We start from the raw sequence: 20,107 nt of genomic DNA, 5'->3' as shown, positions 1-20,107 counted from the left end.
TATCCTTTTGCGCACGACATCCAGTCTTTACTAAAATCTAGTTTTTTATCTGATGTGTCAGAGAAGATAAGGTCCGTTTCTACGGTACTCGTTATCACGATCGCGTTATCTCAGCGTACTGAATCACAAATTCACTACGCGTTCCATCGTGCATACGGCAAGGCCCAGTGTTTCTTAAAAAACTCCATTAAAAAAAACAAGAATTATTTTTTTTTAAATCAACGACAAAGGAATCAAAAATGAGAACAAAAAGTATCGTGTACTACCTCGCCATAGGGCTGTGTAAGTTCAATCGCACTATGAGGCGTCGTCATTTTTATGAAGCAAATATTCATTCCAATTTCCTAATACCTGTCAAATGTCTATAGTGATAATGGGCATCTTCATGGAGGAAGCAGAAGCCAGACGTAAGATTCTTCGTGGCAGGAAGACCATCACCAGACATTATTACAGTAAGTCCTTATGAATCATAAAATCTGAATATCAGAAGAAAACGTAATGTCCTCAATGCAAGAGAATATTAATAATTAGAGAATCTATTTCAGGAGGCACAGCCATCCCTGCATGGGCAATAGTTCTTGTCGCAGGTATAGGAATGTTAATAGTTGGCGGGGTACTTTACGCACTTCTGAAGAAATTCCTCATCGATGTAGCGGATTCAAACGACGCCCGTGCTTATCAACCTGCCATGCAAGACGAGGTTTAATTGACCTCATTCTATTTAATATACTTGTATCAATCATTCTATTCGATTCATTTCCCAAAATTGTATGAGATGAAATCTGTTCTATCCAATACAATAAATGACGTATTAATTTTGTTTTTTACAAAGACAGAGGGCTTTTTATTTCCGTATAGTTAGTGCTGTCCTTTTTCAAGTTTAGTGCCCGTTAATACGGTGTGTCGTTCCTGTTTAATTACTTAATCGCCCCGAATCGCTGCACCCTGTGTCTAGCAGTGGACCGTGTCATTTATTAGCGAGTGTATTGGGCTCTGTCGTGCGGCAATAACGCCTAAATTCTATCGTATATTGTACAATTGTCTTATAAGTTCAGGGCCCGAATAATGCAATCATTCATTCTCTGTTTCCATACATTCCTTTAGTAGTTATTCACTTTCTTCTCAATCTTGACTTATGTTTCAAATTGGACTAAGCGATCCAGTTAGTGAGTTAGTTAGCGAGCGAGTGAGCGAACGAGTGAGCATGCGTGTGAATGATAAAACAAAAGATTTGATTCGAAATAGCAAACTGTGTCGCTCACTATTATTTAAAATAAAACGTTCTTCAGTTCACGAATTCCATTAATCTTCATGGCTGATCGAACTTCTCGTTATGGCTCACTCGTGAATTACTTACTCACTGGTATACATACATATAGTAAACAGTAGACTTTAGACAAATAATCGATTATCCGTTAATCGGTATGAAAAGTGGGTGGGAGCGAAGGATTATGCAAATTTAGAATTCTCTACGGTGATATTTGTCCGGATCGAAATACGATGTGACTACCACTCTGTTATTGAACTTCCGTCCTGTCAGGGTTTGCTGTGCTTTCTGGCAGTCGATCACGCTGTTAAATTCAACGAAGACCTGGAGAAGATAAAGAATGAGAAAGAGAAATCGAATTAAATAAACGTGCATTATGGGTATCAATGAATCACGGTATCGATCGCTTACCTTGCCGCATCCTGGAACATCGACACCTTCTATGGGTCTTGGTATTTCGACGGAACGTACCACGCCATACTTGTTACACTCTTCTTTAATATCCTCGAGGATATCCTCGTACTCCTCCTCTTCCATAAGCTCCTCAGGTGTGACCATATTCAAAAGACAAAGAACTTCAGTAGCAGGTCCACTGGTGCCGACCATGGAGAGGCCAGGAACTTGAATTTGCACCGGTGCCTGAGCACCGATCATTGGATTCTTTGCTCCTACACTGGCGCGCTGTACGATTAGTTTCTTGTCTCCAAGTTGCATTCCATTAAGACCAGCGATTGCTTGATCAGTCATCGAGACGTCAACGTACTCGCAGAAGGCATAACCTTTTGAGAGACCAGTGGCTGAGTCCTTGACGAGATTGAAAGCTCTCAACTGCCCAAAGCTCATCAGTAGCTCCTTCACCTGTATCGTTTAACAATCGCTTAGATTATATTGAACAATTTCGTTTATAGTTTTATTAAAATTTCTAGCTACTAGAACTGTGCTTGACCTATACGATACACCAGAGACTGAGACATTCTGTCTATAAGATTATTAATATTACAAAATCAAATGTACATTCTAAAAGGTTCATTGAGGAAGTGCATATTTGAGCTTCTACAAAAATTTTGAGCAATCTAAACACAGTCTAACAGCGGTCCAGTGTATCACATAGTCCAAAGCTAATTGACAATATAATGCAACTGGTTGCATGGATAATGGTCCTCGCAGCTTATAGATTCCATTGGACTCTTGCACATTGTAAATTCACCTGAAAATTCTCTATTATTCTAAGAGGTTATACTTACACAAGGACGAGAAGGATGATACCTTAATAATTTTGTCGGTCAGACACTGGAAAGCTTTAAATTAACGACAGGTGACTAAGAGCGGGTCATGTCCAATGATCTAAACGACTTTTAGAGTATACACAGTTCAATATTTTTTAACAGTTTAACATTGAAAAAGACATAACGCACTCTTAAGATCATCCAGCATCAAGGAAGACAGGAAATAAGGTATATGGATGATATGGATAAATACATAAATGAGTGGACCATGGGATGTATGAATGAATGTATGGATAAAAGGATTAAATCAATGAATTTAGGAAACGCACCGTAAACTAGGAAGCCATTCTTTGATCCAGATTCTCCAAATGCCTCGCCAGCTGGGCTGCAAATTCGTTTTGTCCCAAGGTACGAAGAGACATGATAAATGAGATAGGTACTTGCCTCTAGAAAACGGACTAGCCTCTCTCCATAGAGTGTGGTATTTTGTCATGTTCAGTAGTAGTAGTAATAGTAGTAGTAGTGGTAGAAGTAGTGGTAGTGGTAAGCGAATGCTTTTGATCGGCGCGACCCTAAGCTAAGAAATGGGGAGAAAGGGCACTGGTATCAGTCCATGTTCTTCCTTTATATTTTCTTTTAACCAAACGATTTTCCCTTTTTTTTTATTTTTGTTCCCTGTATCACGAATTTCATACATCACTCTCTCGAACACACTGAATCATTCATTTCAATGCAATACATTCATTTATTCATTCAGAGTATCATACTATGTAGTTTCATTCATTCAGCCTCGGTACTTTAATCCTTTTTTCTGCTAAAAAAAATAATCTTTTATTCTCATTTGTTCGGCCTCTACACGTAATGAGTTTTTTTTTCACTCTCTCGAATACGTAGACAACTCGGGAAAAGCCTGTAAAAAGCCTGTAAAGAAAAGAGCTGCAAGATGGACAAAAGTATATTCCTGAAAAGTTGGAGTAGTCGCTGTATAGAAAGTGTATGCAATGTATCAAATGACCGGGATAAGACATATCCGAATAATCAATAATCGTGTGGTATAATAAATCGCCGATAGAGCTTTTGGAAGTTCGGGCTGAGCCTGAAAAATGTCCATGGTATTTTTCCAAAATTCTCGCGCTAATAAGAAAGCAAACGAAGAAAGGCAGACCTAAAAAGAATCGAGTCGCGAAGGTAGGGAGGATTCTACCTTCCCCACGTTGTTGGACTCGTCCGGAATATGGCACATGACGTAACATCTCCTCGAGAGGACTCTTAATATAAATGCCCTGAAAGAACGCGTTGATATCCTTGATATCCGCCTAAGTACACGAGGGATATAAAAGTGATTACTGTAAATATTGGTAGGCCTTGGGATGGGTCTCCGGAGTGCCTAGAAAGGCTGTAAAAGAATAAAAAGGACTGCCACGACGTCGCGCCACCCACCTAAATGCTGTAACGTCGCTAACCTGATCATCCCTAGACTCGTCACCGTCAGTGACGACATAAACAATCGTTGTGCTACGTCCTGGTTAACGTCACCGTGGTCATACGTAGTCTAAAATTCGCTTATTGCGTCTGTCATAGTCATCTTCTTGACGATAATGTTCTAGAGGGGCTCGATCGTGGTCTAACTAGCTAGCTAGATACCCTACGCGACGCTGAAAACCGATGAATACCCGAATACGTACCTCTGGAGAACTCGTGAACGTCATCTTCTGGGAGGTGTCTGGAGATATTCTCGAAAGAGGGTGTCTGATGTACCCTCCGCTAGATTTGCTAAATACCTAGGTTCATGATTTAATCCTTGGCTAGGTCATCGCAGTGCACTGATGAGGAAGAAAAAGATAAGGATGTGCTTCGTACTCTCAGGGTACTGCGATCCCAAGCCAAACAGACAAATGGCCAGTCTCATACTGATTCTGCTCCAACTCGCAAAGCTTCTCATTTAGGTCCTCTTGTTCCTTCCTCGTTGTAGAAGGAATTTACAGAGAGGAAGTTTGCGAGAGGATGAGAGGTTATGAGGATTAAGCGTACCCGGGCTATCTGGCTGTGGAGCGGGATAGGCAACTCAGGAAAACGGTCTCAGGGTTCTACGGGATAAGTAGAGAATCTGTCAACTTTCATACCTGTTCCTCGTTCAAGTAGTTGGGTAAACCGCCAATGAAGATCTTATGAGGTGAGTCTAGAATGAGTCAGAGGAGGAAAAGAAAATTCAGATTATTTAAAGCCCATAAATAATGTGTCCAAGATACGCGGGTAACATACCGGGAACCATACCTGGTACATTCATGCTTGGATTGTCTGTCATTCCAGGCATGGGCTGGTAATCATGGGGCCTTCTAATCTTTAAACTCTGTCCTTTGAAGTTTATGCCATCGAAAGCCATAGCCTGTGTAGTCTCATCTATAGAACGGAACTGAAACATAATGAAATTTTATGAGAATATATGAACAGAGTACAAACACATTTTTTGTAACCAAATATCCATGAATATGTATTACCTCTAAGAAAGCAAAGTTCTTATCCAAATTGATCTGACAGGCAAGAACTGGATTGCCTGCAGCTTGTGCAAGTCCTGAAAGATGCATTTGCTGATTAAAGAACTCCATCATCTCTTCCTCAGTTACACCAAAGGGTATGTTTCCAACATAAAGTCGTCTGGCTTGTCGTGTAATTGTACTGCCAACAACTGGCACCGCAGCTTGTGGAGTATCTGCTACTATGTTAGCTGGAATCTGTCCTGCTGCCTGCATCGCTTTGTACTTAACCAAGAAACATAGTTAGATTCTAATATGTGCAATAAACAATTTAATAATTATTCATTATTCTCAAACATATATCAAAGTAAAAACCTGTAAAGGAGTGATGTGCTCAAATCCTGGAGGTGGTACATCCCAATAGAGTGATGGCTTTCTCCTCCTAGAACTGCGGTTCTTTTTGGGTGAGGTACTACGCTTACGATCTCTGCGTTCTTTAGAGCGTGACCTAGAACGCTTCCTACGATCCCTACTACGAGATCTGTGTCTTCTGTCTCTGTCCCTATCCCTATCACGTTCTTTGTCACGATCCTGACGTTCACGATCTGCAAACAAATAACAATAAATTGTAGCATCAACATACAGCATAACCCATGACAAATATCACTCTGTACTACAACTTGCAGTATGCAATCTAAGAAAAAAGTTATTAGTTTTTTCCATAAACAAAGAATTTCATCATTCACATTAATTTAATGATACTGAATAGCTAAATTTGAATAAAAATGCTTTATTCGTCTAATGTTTTTGAACGATTTCGGCACGAACGCTTCGGCCATTGTACTACTAGGCACAATACTTGGGGGACATTCGTAACGATAAAGAGCGTGGAACAGCCAGTTAATAAACCGTAAGCAAATAACTATATCCTGAAGCCTACCTCCGTTGAAATCTTCGCCCATCTCGTTCGTTTCTTTCCCAATGATTTGATGAGGATCCTCGTTGAGGCAAAAGAGTCTCAAAATTCACCTAGAGAATGTGAGAAGACAAAATGCAACAAAACGTCAATCAACCGCTACTCTCGGGAGGACTCAATTACGGCGTTAAGTCTGGGACCGTAAAGTGCATAGAGTGGAAAGTCATAAAGGAGTCATGAATCGTACGAACAGTCGCGCTACAACGATAGATGGTGTCACTAAAGTATTTGTCCAGTACAGAGAGTTTCATATTTTAATGAAAATAAAAATCCAAAATTGTCCGCAGCACAATAGCAACAAGAAAGTATCGCGACACGGCCAGATGCTAGTTCAATTTCAACGGTTCAAGTAACCGTTAAATGGTACGAATGGCAACTCCTTTCAACAATGAGATAACGCTGACATGCGTTTTCTCAATTATTTGACAATCTTCAGTTCAATATGGAACTGAACAGAGATTTGGAGCAGCGGTTACGAGAAGCAGCTTGTGTTGGGGATACACTCGCTGTTCAGGAACTGTTGCGAATGAATGTGGATATTAATGCGAAACATGCAATTAATGGATGGTATGTCACATATTTTTTCCATGTAGTAGTTAGTTTCTCTGTTTTTGTAATCCGCCTGATAACCAGTAGTTGTATATTCAATTGGTATTGTTTTTCCAGGACGGCCTTACATTGGGCTTGTAAAAGAGGACATCTTAATGTCGCAGTTATGCTTTTAATGAATGGAGCAGATAAGAGTATTCCTGCAGTTAGTGGTGAGACACCGGAATCTGTTTGTACGAATACGCAAATTCTGGAACTCCTGGGTGCTTCTACTGATAAACTAGAAAATGTGAAAGAAGTCACCACACCAGGATTTGTGCCCAATTATATTAAAAATCCTCCATTGACTATTGGTCTTGAAACTATTTTGTCAGAAAAGATACCAAGTTATCATAATCATTCAGGGAATTCAAGTCAAGATGGTAAAAGACTATCCTTAATTTTACAATGCTATACAGTACTCAAATTTATCATACATTATTTTATACAGAACTGGTGCTTAAGGTGCGAATCGCAAATACATCTGACCCTGACTTTATTGAAATCGATCTACCAAAAAACAATCTGACTCTGGAAAGTTTATTAAAAATTTCTTGTGAAGAGTTAGCAGTGGATCCTGGACAAGTGCATAAATTAAGGAAGTTGCCAAATACAAAATTACGTAGAGACAAAGACGTTGAACGCCTTGAAAATTTGCAAGAAATTGAACTTGTTATTGATGCTTTGTATACTGAGCTATACACACCAAATATCAATAATGTAACACCAGTTCAATCTACAAATGCAATTATTCCAGCAAATAGTTACCAAAGTATATCAAAGAAAGATCAAACAATTTTATATTAAACATATTTCAACTATGCCTAAAACAGGGTTAGTGATGATTGACAAAATGATTTAATAAAACTTTTTATTAAAAAAAATCTTGCGCCATTAGTGTTTATTTCTTGATTTTCTTTTTCGTAATAACATCATTCTCATTAGCGTCTTCACTCTTCTCTAAAGTCTTTTCAAGAGAACTGTGTTTTCTCTTGACAGTAATATCACCATCAGGTTCCAATGTGACAGCAACTTTTCCAGTGAAGGTCGTAAGTTCACCAGTAATTGGTTTGTAGGCCTTTGGCCTCTTCGAAGGTACAACAGGTACTTCAACTTGACTGATACTTTCTGAAAGTGATGGAATAATTTGTTTAAAAATAAAAGTGGTTGCTAAACTAGTAAAAAGGTTGTAATATATAATAAAACTCACTCAGGGTAACATAGATGGGGATTGCCAAAGAACGTCCAGTTTTAATACTTAGAGATCGAATATTATCCCAACCCCCAGGATAGCTTTTTGCCAATTTCTTGCAAACAGCCAGAATGTTTTCAAAAACTTGTTTCTTAGTCATTTCTGTGTGCCCCACTTTAACAATATGCATATTGCCTAAAGAATGCAATTGCATAGAAGTTTTTCGTAGGGCATAATCAATTTCATCCATAAGATTTTTGCTGTCGATTCTTATGGAGGTTGGCAGCTTGCCTTTCGTGCTGAATTTTCGGCCAAGAAGTTTTGCCACGTGCCCGGCAATTCTGCCATCTGTGAGGAAATAGTCATACATGGAAAGTAGTTTCCTTCTCATTTCAAATTGCCGAAATTCTGTCTTCAATTGTAACATTGGAATTACAGTCAGAATTGTTTTACATCCATGTTCGTCAAGCATATCTTTGTAGTGATTTATTGTTGTTTCAAAATCCCTTTTACGACCTCTTTCAAGATCTTTTACAAAAAGTGCCACATCATCCATGTTTGTAATTAATTTATGTGGCAACAATCTGAAACAAAAGCAGAAGAGCAGTGTTTCTGTGGCTAACATAACAAATTCAGATATTTATGGTATGTATAATCATACGATAGTTTTTAATCATGGACACTTCATAAGGATCCATTGGTATTGTAAATTTAATCATGTTTAAACAATGCTTTGTTATTTAATGACTAGTACTAAATAATAAAAATTTAAGCACATATGGCACTTAGCCTGGATATTTGAACAGTGATTGACTCTTATTATTCCAGCAGAACTGCTGGTTGCAGTAGAATGCTGAATTGCATTTAGCAGCATTACTGCCAATTGCAGTGATAAAGATTAAATAAGCATTTCAAGGACTCTAATAGCTCGATCGTTACAGAATAGTTACATACATCCTGAGTTGTCTTGTTGCCACTTGTGGTATCCGTATGCAATTTATTTGCATGAAAATAGGTTCATGGTCTGCCTTAAACAAAGTTGCACTCTCTACAGCACGTTTTTTTACCAATGCAAACACAGCCTTTATTGCATCATGGATTTGTTTTTTATCCAACTTCAGTTGAGTAATATCTCCTACATCTTCATTGTGTGCCACTACTGGTTCTGCAACATCTTCTTCAATCTTTAACCAAATACTCATCATTTCACACATAACGTCTAATGATTCAATTGCAAAGTATAAATTTAGCTTACCTGTAGCTTCTTTTTTTTCTTAGCGGCAACGGGTTTCCGTATAGCAACTTTTTTAACTTCTTCTTCATGATCCTTAGGTGACTTTATGTCCTTAACATTTTTAATTATTTTGTTAATTTTCTTCTTTCTCAAAACACGTGGCTCCATGGTCTTATTTTCAGGTCTAGGCCAGTCTGGGCACTCAGCGGAAATGGAAGTGCCGTTTGGGATTCCGGATTTTAGTTCGGAATATGAGCCGCTAGTATCGGAGGAGCCTGTTTATACGCATGCGCAATCAGAATGCGTATGCATCAATTTCCTCAGGAATCACGATTGCTGAACACAAACAAAAATATTGCAAAGAAGAAAGAAGCTAAATTTTATAAACATTAAATAACGAGTAAAACATTATATATATATTTTTAGGAATACTCTCATTGTATTCAGTTCTAAACCTGAATATGTTATTAAGTGCAATAACAAGTTTTTGGATGTATAGGGATATGCTTCAATTTTCTAGTTCCTTCCAGATCTAGTAAAACGTACAGGATAATGTACGGGTAGATATGCAGGAGGAGCAGGAGAATGTACGGGTAAAAGGACCGAACACCCCCGTACCCCGTAGGTCAGGTAATTTCGGAACACCCTGTATTACCTTTCAGTACTACGCCGCATACTCTTCTTCCAGCTGTTAACATTATAAAACTCCGAAAGCAACTACTGGCAACTACGCGAGCCGGCAAACAACACCCGGGATTATAAAACCTCTGAAGATAAGTACACGATAAGAAACTCACACGAGTAAACAGCTCAATCGTCCAATGGAAATCATAGAAGAAACAATTCATTTCCGGTAACATGACAACACTGTTATATTAGGATATCCGATAAAGTAGCGGGAATAATTTTAAAGATACAAAACGCCTGAAGAAAAAAGTAAAGATCTCAGAGCAGAGCCAAAAGATTAATATTATTCTCAATATTTTCTTGCTACAATTCACAGGAACTAAACCCAAAACAGAATAATTTTAACTGGACATCTGAAGAAGTATTCATCTCAGATTTATTCTACAAATGATGTTCTCTTTTTATGTATAATCGACGCAACCATATCGGGTTGAACTTAAAAAGCGTTGTAAATCTATGTAGGCGTTCAGGAATAACGGAGCTACAAACTCGGTTTTGCATGGCTAACCAAGAGAAACAAAATTAACAATCGGCTCTGGCGGTTATAAAGAACGACCTTGCTGGCTAGTGCATGATATCCTTTCTCTCTCCTCTTTACGAGCATTTTCATTCTCTTATTTCAACCTTCTTCTCTCCCTTCTCTTACACGTTTTAACAGTCTACCATCCACCTTTCGACTTCCTTCAATTTCTTCATTTCACGACACCTTACACGCCCACGTCTCTTTCTAGAGAATCACTTCCACCGCGCACTAAATTATGATAAATTATACGTTCTTGATAACTCCTGGGGGAGACTCACCGTAACGGGCGAAGAAGTCGCATTAAATGAAAAAAATGTTATCGGGTCGTAAATATCATAGAAACCAACATAACACGGAATTTGGAGCAGAGTGTATATTACTGTTCGTTTGTAATCGATGTTACGTCAACTAGAGGAACACTAATTGCTTGTACTAATAGACTGGCTAGTGTTGCGTTATGTAAATTCGAAACATTAGTGAGTTAGAGAGCCATGGTTAATGTATCGATGGGGTTGAAGCTTCTGCTTCTTCTCTCTGTGATTTCTGTACTTCTCTATATACTTTTCATTGAGTATTTTACAATATACGACACGGCTGTTAATAAATTGAAATATAGTATTCAACTAAATCACAAAGGAAATTCATCCAATGAATTAAGCAAGCACTTGAACAAGATAGAAAAAAAAAAGTATACAAACGAGGAGGTATGTTTAAAATATTTCTCATCTGTTTTGAAATATTTCCTAGAAGTTTTCATTAATCCTCTTTTATCTTTAGATTGAAAATATGTCTAATCTTGGTAAGTTGCTCTTTCTGGCTGCCAATGGAACATATCCTCCAGCTAGTCAACGTTCAAATAAATATCTCATTCTTGTATGGCAATACGGTTCATATTTGGAACGAAGACATCTAAGAAGGTTCAGTAGTAAAATGTTAGTTCTACGAAAACATACTTGTTTGTATTTGATTCTATGATAAATCTTAACATACTTGTAATTATATGGTGTATGCAGGTATTCTCCATGGTTAGATTGTTCAGTGGAATGTCAACTAAGTTATAATTCTAGAGATTTAAAAAAAGCTGATGCTGTTCTGTTTCACTTGCATCGAATGAAAAACAGGCAACAGATGCCAAGAAGAATGCATCTTTTGCAGAGATGGGTTTTCTTAACAGATGAATCACCATTACACACCTTTCTTTATGGCAACCAAGAACTTACAGATTACAATGGTCTATTTAACTGGTCAATGAGTTATAGAAGTGACAGTGATGTACCAGTACCATATGGTAGGACGATAGACAGACAGGTTGATGTAGACTTGACAGAGTTCTATGATATGTTTAAAAAGAAAAACAATCTGGTCGCTATAATGGGAAGTAACTGTGGTGGAAGTAATGGAAGATGGAACTACGTAAAGCATTTAAAAAACTTACTTGGTGATCATCTTGATATTTATGGCCACTGTCTGCAAGGGAATATCAATGCTTGTCCTGGCCACTTTGACAATGACTGCACTGTTCTAGAATCATACAAATTTTATTTAGCCTTTGAAAATTCCAATTGTAAAGAATATCTAACAGAGAAAACCTTTTGGCATGGTTATCATAAATGGGCAGTACCAATAATAATGGGAGCTGCACAAAGTGAATGCGAGAAACTCTTACCACCAAAATCTTATCTTCATGTTGAGGATTTTGCATCTCCTGCAGTATTAGCTACGTATCTACTCTACCTCCATAGGCATGATGATGAATATTTTACGTTCCACCAATGGAGAAGACACTACAAAGTGATAAACGAGCATGGGTATTTTGGTAGCGCGTCTAAACACTACTGTCGTCTCTGTGAAGCACTTCATTACAACTCACCAAAGGCGAAGACGTATCAAAACTTGGAACAGTTTTGGTCCAAGGAAAAGGATTGTACCTTAGTGGCTTGGAATAGATAATGATGCTACCTAAAGTAAGGTGACTGAATGAATCACGTATTTTTATAGAAAATTTAAACGAAATACAATAAGTTAATAATCTCCTAATATATGCATGTTAGTTAGATTTATAATCACAAGATTCCTAGTATATGGATGTTAATTAGATTTGTAAGTATTTAATACTGGTGTACATGATTCTTACACAATAAGATATTTATGACAGTGGAATATTCACAGTAAAAGAATAAATATTTCAACTGTACTTCCTTTTGTCTCGTTTTATATAATTTTTGGTAAAATTTATGCATAAAGTTGATTTTCTACAATTTTTCATCCACCTTTAGATATTTCCTCGTAGTGGCAGCACTAGTCTCAAGTAGATGCTGCCCTCCAACAATGCAAGCGACAAACCGTTCAACAAATATTTATGCATATTAATTATTATAATAGCTATCATCAGTTATCTTCATCAAGTATAATCGTTTTCATTCGTTAGCGATAAGTTGATAAGAACTCAATCGATAATGCTTAGTCATATAATTATATAAGTTTGATGCGTAAATATGGTACAGAGTTCATAAGAACATGACAGTACAACTCATTAGAAACACTCTTGTGACCCAGAATTTTAGAAAATTTCAATGTTAAACACATCAACTTCACTTTTCCTTCGACTTTCTAAATTATCAACTAAGCATATTGTTATTCTAAAAGATAGTCGCATTTGCTTGACAACAATTTCAAACAGAATGGTAGATATAACTTTTAAAGGGCATGGCGATCGTTATGACGGAATAACAGTCGATTCTGATGTGGAACCATGTCAACTACCTGCATTTCTAAAACGTCTCCAAGGTAAAGATTAGATATTAGGATTCAGAGAACCATAGTCAGATGACTAGACACCTTAATTATCACGAACTGATAACGAACTTTCATACCATTTCGTAATTATTTAGCATCCCTTGAACAATGGAAAAAAGAAAAGAAACGCACTATATGGTTTCGAATCAGTTTACCGTATGCTTCTTGGATTCCTATTCTCACTGAGAATGGATTCAAGTTCCATAATGCAAGAGAGCACCATGTCACTCTCTATCGATGGCTTTCTGATGATGAATTTTGTAATGTACCTCCTTATGCACATACATTACTTGGTGTCGGAGCTTTTGTTTATAGAGAGAATACCAATGAAGTCCTAGTTATTAAAGAGAGACACTCTCCTATTGTTACCTTGTGGAAACTTCCTGGTGGATATCTTGAACCAGGTAAATAACTACAATCACCTTATAGGTATGTATGTGGTTAAACAATTTATCTCGTAGGGGAAAACATTTCGGATGCTGCTGTAAGAGAAATACTCGAAGAAACTGGAATTCAGGCAGAGTTTAAAAGTCTCGTAACTTTTAGACATGGTCACAAGTATGCTTTTGGATGTTCTGATATTTATATGATAGCATACATGGTTCCACAGACTTTTGAAATTCAAAAATGCAATCAAGAAATTTCTGAATGTATTTGGATGAAAGTAAGTTTTTCATTCTACTTTATCACAAATACCTTATTCAATTTTGTACAGTCATATAATATACAAAACTTGATTTTTATAGTTGAATGAGTATGCAGAACATCCTGAAGTACATGAAAATAATAAGGAATTTGCAAGACATTTTATCGATTTTCTTAATCACCGAAAAAGTATAGTTGTATCATACGAAAGGCATCCCCTCAGCAAGGAGCCAATATGTGTCTACAGTATATCTACGGTAGATAATTAATTATGTAAAAGGAAATTAGCTAATTGCATATGAAAATTAAATAACGGGAGGGGGAAAGTAGCTAATGAACATTCACGCACGGTATTTATTTCAACATTCAACTGACAACAATATATTTACAGTGTGTGTTTGCGTATACATAATATAACCAGATATATTTTATATAAGTCTACAGTGTATATATCTAGAGTATTTCATTGATATATCATCTGTCTCATGGATTGATAATTATTGCACAAGCTACATCGATATCTAAAACCGTAAGATAACTCTTCATATAACAAGATTAAATAATTGAGAGATTATCTAGATATATGATATCCAAATACCCATTTATCTAGATATCTGGAACATCATTCCGTCTTTCTTTTACGCTGGAAAATCTTAATGACTCAATCAAAAAGAATGTAGAGTAGATGGCACAGATGACTAATAAAAATCGATAAACAAAACACGATACACACTAGTAAATTTTCATTGATCAAAATTAAAGAACAAGAGAAAAATAAAAAGTTAAAAACGGCCATTGCACTTATTCTCTTGAGTGAGATATAAATGACGATGAACACTGATATGAATCACGATATGTTTTAAACATTCATTAACTTGAAATACTGGGAATATTGATATATCGCATTTTCGTGAGTCGCAAAGAATGACTTTAATTATATTCGCAAAAGCGAAATCCCAATGATTCATTATTGTCGACCTTGCATAAGGCTTTGTGCCAACAAGATGCACAGAGAAATTCCACGACCCTTAATTTGAAATCTTTACGAGTTACGTGAGAATCGTCTCGTCTAATCCCACCTCATCTAATCCAATCTGATATAATCTACTCTTTCTTTCTTTCGTAAAACCTGATTAATCAACATACAAAGAGCGAGCAATCCGCTCAAAAAACAACGAGAGTACTCTAGCGAATACCTTTGTATAGGTGTAACACGTATTTCGAATATACCGCCAGAATTAATTCCTCATAAGAAAACCATTAACAATCCAATACCACCCAAAAGGTTACAACAATTTAATTATACTTCAGCAACATTTGCAAAACGTGTCTGAATATTTTATGAAGGGAAATTTCAACCCAAAGACTTCAGACAGAGTATCCTTAGCATGTTACGTAAGTTCTTACCCTTAACTCCTGCATAAAGGGCATCGATTCAAATCTTTAGTAAGTTGCTTCATTTGATTCTATCCTTTCTGACTTATCCAATCTAAATTTTAAATTTTCATTGTCCAATAGATATTTAACTTCTTGCTTTCTCTCCAAGAATCTACCTTACATAGGATATCCGTTTACTATATGTGCTACGTCCTAAATCAATCTTAATTACAGATTCCTAATAAATACAGGACCCCAAAAATGGAGCTAAAACCATCCTACAAAGCGCACATACAAAATAGATGGATCGATATGCATATGAATGTGCGCACTGGCTATACTTCATTCACACCTCGCTTTAATTTCTCACTAAGGTATTACACATGTGCAATCATTCACACGTTCATTCACACTCTCGACTAGCACTCACATTCGCACACGGTCAGCAGGGTTCTCGAATATCCACACTAAGATACGCGCTCTTGTCATAGATTTCTCTAGGCCTCTGTGAATGTGCAAAATGTGCAGTGCAGGTGCAACAGAAAATATCAAGATATGACGCGTTATTATTGTCCTTACATAGCTTCCCAGTAACAAGTGCTTGGGAATTCATTATTGTCAGAATATCGTACAACAATATTATTGTCATTAATCATGAATTATGTCATCGTATGACACATACCAGTCTCCTATCAAGATATCTGAGCATCTAAGCGTCTGAAATTCACGAGTCTCGCACATTTATTGTCGGATATTTTCTCCCCAATTTAACCCGATCGATTCCCTATCGAACTCTCTAGTTCTATTCCTATACTTTCAAGATGGTTAGGCAAACCGATCGTGTAAGTCATTCAGTTGCATCTAATGACATGTCCTCGTTCTCAACCTAGTTATTCAGCACTTTTTTTACATTTTTTTCTCTTATTTCTTCAGATTATTTTTTAGCAACGATTTGACATTGCGTGGACACGGTTAATAGTGCAACTTGACTTATTTAAAGAAGGGGAAAAAATAATATAGAAGGATAGATCGACGATTTCTTAGAAGGCCAATGGACGGCACCTACTCTATAGACGTACTTCTCTTCATAAATCTAATAGCTTCTCGCAAATCGCAAATTGTTTATCGTTAATCGATAATACATCAACTGAAGGACTATCGGTAATTAAAGGTATATAAAACAAAGCCCTTCACGAATGTCGAATAGGGATCAATCTAGAAGTTATTTTATGATGAGTTACTGTATGATATGAAGCACCTAGCAATGACTGACATTGCGTAATATATGTACGCCATGTTACAATTATTATTTGTATCTTATTTTTTTCTTTTTCTTGTTCTCTTGATAATATTGACCAGGGCGGAAGCTCCTCCGATAATATTGTACGCTTTAAGGGACTTATTCACTTATCTTACTTACTTATATTGATGGCTTACGTTTATTCTAGCGCAGCAGGATCCTTATGGTGTTCATGTTTAAGTTAAATCCTCATCCTCCTCATCCTCATCTCTTGAACCTCCTGTAGGACAGCACAGTCCTTCCGTGCCGTCGCTTCGTATACAGAAGAGCAGAGTCTCTGCAGGTGTCACTTCGTGCGGCATGATTCCGTGAAACTCCTTGAGATCAGCCGCAGGGAACCAAGCCTTTTCATTATCGTCGATTATCAGAATACCCATGTATCTAAAAGAGTGAGATAAAGTTATATTTTAATAATTGGAAGCATGTAGGCTTTTTTCAGATGGTCAGAAAGTCAGTGACGAATATCGTACCTGCATATCGCTACTGCTGGGATCCAGAGTACAGAGGCAAGGATCAGGACGGCAATGAGTATTAAAGACCAGTATGGCCAGTCTTGCCTTTCGGCGATGCCTTTGCTTGATACCCAAGCTTGATATCCACTTCCATCGACGGCAATTTCTACGAAGGAAGCTACCAGGATACTCAACATTGCTAAGGGGCTCAAATATTTCCAGCAGATGAGCCAGTATAGTCCAGGGCGACTACCGGTCATGAGTTCAATATCGTCGGCGAACCTAATGCGTATGAAATGATAAAGTCAATAGATTTTAATTAAAGAAATCAATGGATAATTCGCATCCTGAACGACATATTCGTCTACCTCTTGAGACCGTAGACGTAAGAAACCCCAATACATTCGAAGAAGGCTATGATGAGCAACGGAAAGTTTCCACTAAAATTGTCAAAAAGTACGAAGACGTAACTGCCTGCACCATGGGCGAAGGCCATGGAGATAATGCAGCAAACGAGGCAGATGACTCCTGAATCGTGGATGGAAATGATCTTGATTGATCTGTCTAATTAGGATAACTATGAATATAATCGTCTTACTCACCAGTGAGTATTTCCTTTCGCAGATTTGGAAATAGCTTCATGTCAACGATACTGGTAACAACACCTTCCAGGGTGCCAAATTGTGAGTCGATACCTAGCGTGAAGAGCATCAGGAAAAAGAGAACCGACCAGAACTGAGCACCAGGAAACTGATTAATCGCCTCTGTGAAAATGATGAAGGCTAAACCTGTACCGGAAGCTGACTAAAACAGTATTTTCAATGTATAACAACACACGAAATGCCTGAAACTTTTAAATATATTTTCAATAGCTTACATTGTCCAGTTCCTTCTCCAGGTTGCACTCGATTAACTCTGGCATTATTAGGTTGCCCAATGATCCGTTTCCATTAGTTACGTTTATCAAGGCTCCAGCTATAGGAATCTTATCAGGTTCCATTTCGTGTCCAAATATACTGATTAGGGTAGCATTTCTCTCAGCTAGACATTGCTCGTAAACCATAGTGGCTTTGAAACCAATTATGGAAAAAACAACAATCCCAGCGAACATCGACGTGAAACAATTAGTCAGACTAACCATTATTGCATCCCGATAACAATTATTATTAACTGGATTATAAGAAGAGAAGGCAATTAATCCACCAAAGGCCAGACCAAGTGAAAAAAATATCTGCGTGCCAGCTTCCAGCCAGACAACCGGATCAGTCAGGGTCCACCACTGAAAGCAAGAGAATCTCATATCTTGATTTGTTTCATGTAATTTTCCCAGAAGAAAAACTTACCTTTGGTGTAAAGAGATGACGCAAACCGTCAGACATTCCTGGTAGAGTGACACCCCGAAAGAAGAATATTATTAAAACAATATAAGGGAAAGTCGCAGTGACATAAACAACTTTTCCCGAGGACGCAATTCCTTTGATCATGCACATATAAACCAGGATCCAGGCTACCACCAAAGCTAGAGCAATTTTCCAATTAAGGGCTTCCGGAGTGTTGATGTCTTTTGATATCATCAAGGTTGTTCGATACCAAAAGTATTGTGTTGGACTGCTTGCCTGTTGAATAATCACTTTTGTATATCCATTCTTGTAGATTTGACTATTTATTTAAAGCAATACTCACAAGACATTCTGGTTCTGGTGCGTAGGAACCATTTTGGAAATACTTGTTAGGACACTCAGCCCAGGGTAGTTGCGACTGGAAACTCTGGAAAACCAATCATTCTAGTTACACAACAGTAATAAAACATATGTAATACTTGGCTACAAGAGTAACTGTTATGATGCCTCCTGGAGGATGCACGACTTACTTGAACAAAATAAAAGAGACACCAAGCTATAATGGTATTGTAATACAGTGCCACGTTGAACGATACTACAGCACTGCTCACGCCAATTCCACCCAAGTATGGAGAGACCTGTTATAATTTAACAATAAATAACAAAGAAACTAGCTATATATAGATATAAAATCAATAACAAAGTCTTCCCTTACCTGGTTCCATACACCAATAGCACCTTTTCTAAGTCGTTGCCCAATAGCTAACTCCAGGTAGAAAATCGGTATGCCCTCGATAGCCAGCATTACAAAATAAGGAATAAGAAAAGCACCACCACCATTTTTCTGAGCAAGATAAGGAAATCTCCAGACATTTCCAAGTCCGACTGCGTATCCAACAGTAGCCAAAAGGAAGGTCAATTTACTATCCCAGTTTTCACGATCATCTTCACCTGCTTCCGGTTTAAACGTTGCTTTCTCTTCGTTGCTCCCCAGTTTGTTCCCTTTATTAGTCGCAACATTTCCCGATTTACTCTTAAAAAAAGGGGCAAGTATGTAGTATGTAGATCTTTTCATTATCCCAAATAGTTACAGGTTCTTGATTGAGTTTCATAAAAGTCTTACCTTCATATTAGGACTGGAGTCGTCAAAGGCTGCGTTAGTGGCCCCATAATTTCCACTGGATATATTCTTGTGATTGTCTACGACTAATCGGCCCCTCATCTCCTTCATTTCTAAGCGATCGACGCTTTTCTGTGGCTTCAAGTCCCGCGAGCTTTGACGCCTTACCAGATGTGCTGTATTTGCCATTTTATCTAATTCTTAAACAATTTCTTTCTGATTTTTTAATTCTTTTGTAGGTCTATCCAAGGAATCAGATAATAAGGGATCCACAACGCGCGCTCATTGACTCCATCCTAAGAGACCAAACAATATATAAGGATTTATAAGGCATTTGAGGATCATTCTTTGCTAAAAAATCTCTTCGCTTTTAAACTCTTCTAGTCTAGATCAGAATATTTTCTATAATGCATTGGTAAAGGGCGCGGCGAGAGGTCGGGACGTTATGAGGACAAAGATGTAATATTAAAATCATGAAATGTTATTGATTAAATGAAAAGTCACAAGAATGTCTAGAGCGCTTTTATGTAGATCACAGAATATATTGTATTGTAAATCGCGACTGACCTGTCGGGAATGCGAAGAAACGCGCAAGGAACTCCTTGAGGTGCGAGGAGCAGTTGATTACTGTAGCAGCACTCTCTACTTCGTAGTTGTAACTTTTGGATCTTGGGAGATGACGCCGGAATCAATATTAGGCGCCGGCGCTCGACGTCGCCAACCCTTCGTCGACCCGACGACCTACCAAATGAACGAACGAATCTGCATGTTACGAATCAGCAGAGTCGATAATTTTTTTTTTGCATAACCAATGTTATGATCTGTAGTATGCAATAGCATTTGGTAATTGAATGCATCCATCACTAGTTACTATGACGTATATATAGTCTAATGAAGGTATAATAATCTA

At 37.6% G+C, this 20,107-nt stretch overlaps 7 protein-coding genes across 17 annotated transcripts; 4 read left to right on the top strand and 3 right to left on the bottom strand.

Annotated features, from left to right (window-relative positions):
• The first annotated feature begins 92 nt into the window (after positions 1–92).
• LOC107274902 lies at positions 93–835 on the top strand. The gene is made up of 3 exons (XM_015754465.2): positions 93–282; positions 369–452; positions 546–835. Exons 1-3 carry the CDS (start codon positions 240–242, stop codon positions 704–706), a joined length of 288 nt encoding a protein of 95 aa, XP_015609951.1. The 5' UTR covers positions 93–239; the 3' UTR covers positions 707–835.
• Positions 821–6,086, bottom strand: LOC107274896 (splicing factor U2AF 50 kDa subunit). Of its 2 annotated transcripts, none has more exons than XM_015754453.2 (7): positions 5,908–6,086; positions 5,343–5,572; positions 4,992–5,252; positions 4,756–4,906; positions 4,617–4,672; positions 1,679–2,125; positions 821–1,591 (listed from the first exon to the last, which is right to left on the bottom strand). In XM_015754453.2, the coding sequence occupies exons 1-7, from the start codon at positions 5,927–5,929 to the stop codon at positions 1,460–1,462; spliced, it is 1,299 nt and encodes a 432-aa protein (XP_015609939.1). In that variant the 5' UTR covers positions 5,930–6,086; the 3' UTR covers positions 821–1,459. The 2 variants fall into 2 exon arrangements, with proteins under 2 accessions (XP_015609939.1, XP_015609940.1); XM_015754454.2 differs by having other exon boundaries at positions 4,768–4,906.
• A 133-nt stretch (positions 6,087–6,219) lies between these two features.
• On the top strand, positions 6,220–7,415 carry LOC107274900 (ankyrin repeat domain-containing protein 40). Its single transcript, XM_015754459.2, has 3 exons — positions 6,220–6,510; positions 6,610–6,914; positions 6,983–7,415. The coding sequence occupies exons 1-3, from the start codon at positions 6,386–6,388 to the stop codon at positions 7,336–7,338; spliced, it is 786 nt and encodes a 261-aa protein (XP_015609945.1). The 5' UTR covers positions 6,220–6,385; the 3' UTR covers positions 7,339–7,415.
• LOC107274897 (ribosomal L1 domain-containing protein CG13096) lies at positions 7,386–11,886 on the bottom strand. Of its 2 annotated transcripts, XM_015754456.2 has the most exons (6): positions 11,834–11,886; positions 11,603–11,688; positions 8,979–9,293; positions 8,678–8,907; positions 7,742–8,307; positions 7,386–7,659 (listed from the first exon to the last, which is right to left on the bottom strand). In XM_015754456.2, the coding sequence occupies exons 3-6, from the start codon at positions 9,123–9,125 to the stop codon at positions 7,433–7,435; spliced, it is 1,170 nt and encodes a 389-aa protein (XP_015609942.1). In that variant the 5' UTR covers positions 9,126–9,293; positions 11,603–11,688; positions 11,834–11,886; the 3' UTR covers positions 7,386–7,432. The 2 variants fall into 2 exon arrangements, with proteins under 2 accessions (XP_015609942.1, XP_015609941.1); XM_015754455.2 differs by lacking the exons at positions 11,603–11,688; positions 11,834–11,886 and adding an exon at positions 9,613–9,839 and having other exon boundaries at positions 7,420–7,659.
• On the top strand, positions 10,333–12,180 carry LOC112493600 (galactoside 3(4)-L-fucosyltransferase-like). Of its 2 annotated transcripts, none has more exons than XM_025079733.1 (3): positions 10,333–10,871; positions 10,945–11,084; positions 11,181–12,180. In XM_025079733.1, the coding sequence occupies exons 1-3, from the start codon at positions 10,659–10,661 to the stop codon at positions 12,115–12,117; spliced, it is 1,290 nt and encodes a 429-aa protein (XP_024935501.1). In that variant the 5' UTR covers positions 10,333–10,658; the 3' UTR covers positions 12,118–12,180. The 2 variants fall into 2 exon arrangements, with proteins under 2 accessions (XP_024935501.1, XP_024935500.1); XM_025079732.1 differs by having other exon boundaries at positions 10,945–11,099.
• Positions 12,181–12,579: 399 nt separating this feature from the next.
• On the top strand, positions 12,580–16,853 carry LOC107274895 (nudix hydrolase 7). Of its 8 annotated transcripts, XR_003058097.1 has the most exons (7): positions 12,580–12,954; positions 13,059–13,367; positions 13,425–13,627; positions 13,710–13,865; positions 15,220–15,359; positions 15,919–16,156; positions 16,434–16,573. XR_003058097.1 is itself a non-coding variant. In XM_025079736.1 (6 exons), the coding sequence occupies exons 1-6, from the start codon at positions 12,741–12,743 to the stop codon at positions 16,741–16,743; spliced, it is 1,041 nt and encodes a 346-aa protein (XP_024935504.1). In that variant the 5' UTR covers positions 12,580–12,740; the 3' UTR covers positions 16,744–16,853. The 8 variants fall into 8 exon arrangements, 6 of the variants coding, with proteins under 6 accessions (XP_024935504.1, XP_024935503.1, XP_024935502.1 ...); XM_025079736.1 differs by lacking the exons at positions 15,919–16,156; positions 16,434–16,573 and adding an exon at positions 16,725–16,853; XM_025079735.1 differs by lacking the exon at positions 15,919–16,156 and having other exon boundaries at positions 16,434–16,560.
• LOC107274891 (sodium-dependent neutral amino acid transporter B(0)AT3) lies at positions 16,462–20,091 on the bottom strand. The gene is made up of 11 exons (XM_015754444.2): positions 19,765–20,091; positions 19,201–19,493; positions 18,793–19,110; positions 18,608–18,715; positions 18,421–18,504; positions 18,081–18,353; positions 17,615–18,016; positions 17,340–17,541; positions 17,106–17,265; positions 16,756–17,019; positions 16,462–16,666 (listed from the first exon to the last, which is right to left on the bottom strand). Exons 2-11 carry the CDS (start codon positions 19,384–19,386, stop codon positions 16,462–16,464), a joined length of 2,202 nt encoding a protein of 733 aa, XP_015609930.1. The 5' UTR covers positions 19,387–19,493; positions 19,765–20,091.
• Between the last annotated feature and the right edge of the window lie 16 nt (positions 20,092–20,107).

Source organism: Cephus cinctus, unplaced genomic scaffold, assembly GCF_000341935.2.
Source record: "Cephus cinctus unplaced genomic scaffold, Ccin1 Ccin1_scaffold0123, whole genome shotgun sequence".
In the NCBI taxonomy this organism is placed as follows: domain Eukaryota; kingdom Metazoa; phylum Arthropoda; class Insecta; order Hymenoptera; family Cephidae; genus Cephus; species Cephus cinctus.
The sequence above is the reverse complement of the archived record's forward strand: the minus strand, read 5'-3'. Positions and strand labels throughout refer to the sequence as shown.

Bases quoted from the DNA above. Each gene is read 5' to 3' on its own strand.
- LOC107274902 (XM_015754465.2), top strand. From the start codon at position 240: ATGAGAACAAAAAGTATCGTGTACTACCTCGCCATAGGGCTGT. The intron at 283-368 runs GTAAGTTCAATC...AAATGTCTATAG, and splicing joins CTACCTCGCCATAGGGCTGT to TGATAATGGGCATCTTCATG. The intron at 453-545 runs GTAAGTCCTTAT...AATCTATTTCAG, and splicing joins CATCACCAGACATTATTACA to GAGGCACAGCCATCCCTGCA.
- LOC107274896 (XM_015754453.2), bottom strand. From the start codon at position 5,929: ATGGGCGAAGATTTCAACGGAG. The intron at 5,573-5,907 runs GTAGGCTTCAGG...ATTTGTTTGCAG, and splicing joins GGGCGAAGATTTCAACGGAG to ATCGTGAACGTCAGGATCGT. The intron at 4,907-4,991 runs GTAATACATATT...ATTATGTTTCAG, and splicing joins AGAACTTTGCTTTCTTAGAG to TTCCGTTCTATAGATGAGAC.
- LOC107274900 (XM_015754459.2), top strand. From the start codon at position 6,386: ATGGAACTGAACAGAGATTTGGAGCAGCGGTTACGAGAAGCAGCTTGT. The intron at 6,511-6,609 runs GTATGTCACATA...TTGTTTTTCCAG, and splicing joins AAACATGCAATTAATGGATG to GACGGCCTTACATTGGGCTT. The intron at 6,915-6,982 runs GTAAAAGACTAT...TATTTTATACAG, and splicing joins AGGGAATTCAAGTCAAGATG to AACTGGTGCTTAAGGTGCGA.
- LOC107274897 (XM_015754456.2), bottom strand. From the start codon at position 9,125: ATGGAGCCACGTGTTTTGAGAAAGAAGAAAATTAACAAAATAATTAAA. The intron at 8,308-8,677 runs GTATGTAACTAT...CTTTTGTTTCAG, and splicing joins GCAACAAGACAACTCAGGAT to ATTGTTGCCACATAAATTAA. The intron at 7,660-7,741 runs GTGAGTTTTATT...CATCACTTTCAG, and splicing joins CCCCATCTATGTTACCCTGA to AAAGTATCAGTCAAGTTGAA.
- LOC112493600 (XM_025079732.1), top strand. From the start codon at position 10,659: ATGGTTAATGTATCGATGGGGTTGAAGCTTCTGCTTCTTCTCTCTGTG. The intron at 10,872-10,944 runs GTATGTTTAAAA...TTTTATCTTTAG, and splicing joins AAAAGTATACAAACGAGGAG to ATTGAAAATATGTCTAATCT. The intron at 11,100-11,180 runs GTTAGTTCTACG...TGGTGTATGCAG, and splicing joins AGAAGGTTCAGTAGTAAAAT to GTATTCTCCATGGTTAGATT.
- LOC107274895 (XM_025079734.1), top strand. From the start codon at position 12,741: ATGTTAAACACATCAACTTCACTTTTCCTTCGACTTTCTAAATTATCA. The intron at 13,866-15,219 runs GTAGATAATTAA...TCTTAATTACAG, and splicing joins GTGTCTACAGTATATCTACG to ATTCCTAATAAATACAGGAC. The intron at 15,360-15,918 runs GTATTACACATG...TTATTTCTTCAG, and splicing joins CGCTTTAATTTCTCACTAAG to ATTATTTTTTAGCAACGATT.
- LOC107274891 (XM_015754444.2), bottom strand. From the start codon at position 19,386: ATGGCAAATACAGCACATCTGGTAAGGCGTCAAAGCTCGCGGGACTTG. The intron at 18,505-18,607 runs GTAAGTCGTGCA...TTGGTTTTCCAG, and splicing joins GTCTCTTTTATTTTGTTCAA to AGTTTCCAGTCGCAACTACC. The intron at 18,017-18,080 runs GTAAGTTTTTCT...TCTTGCTTTCAG, and splicing joins GTCATCTCTTTACACCAAAG to TGGTGGACCCTGACTGATCC.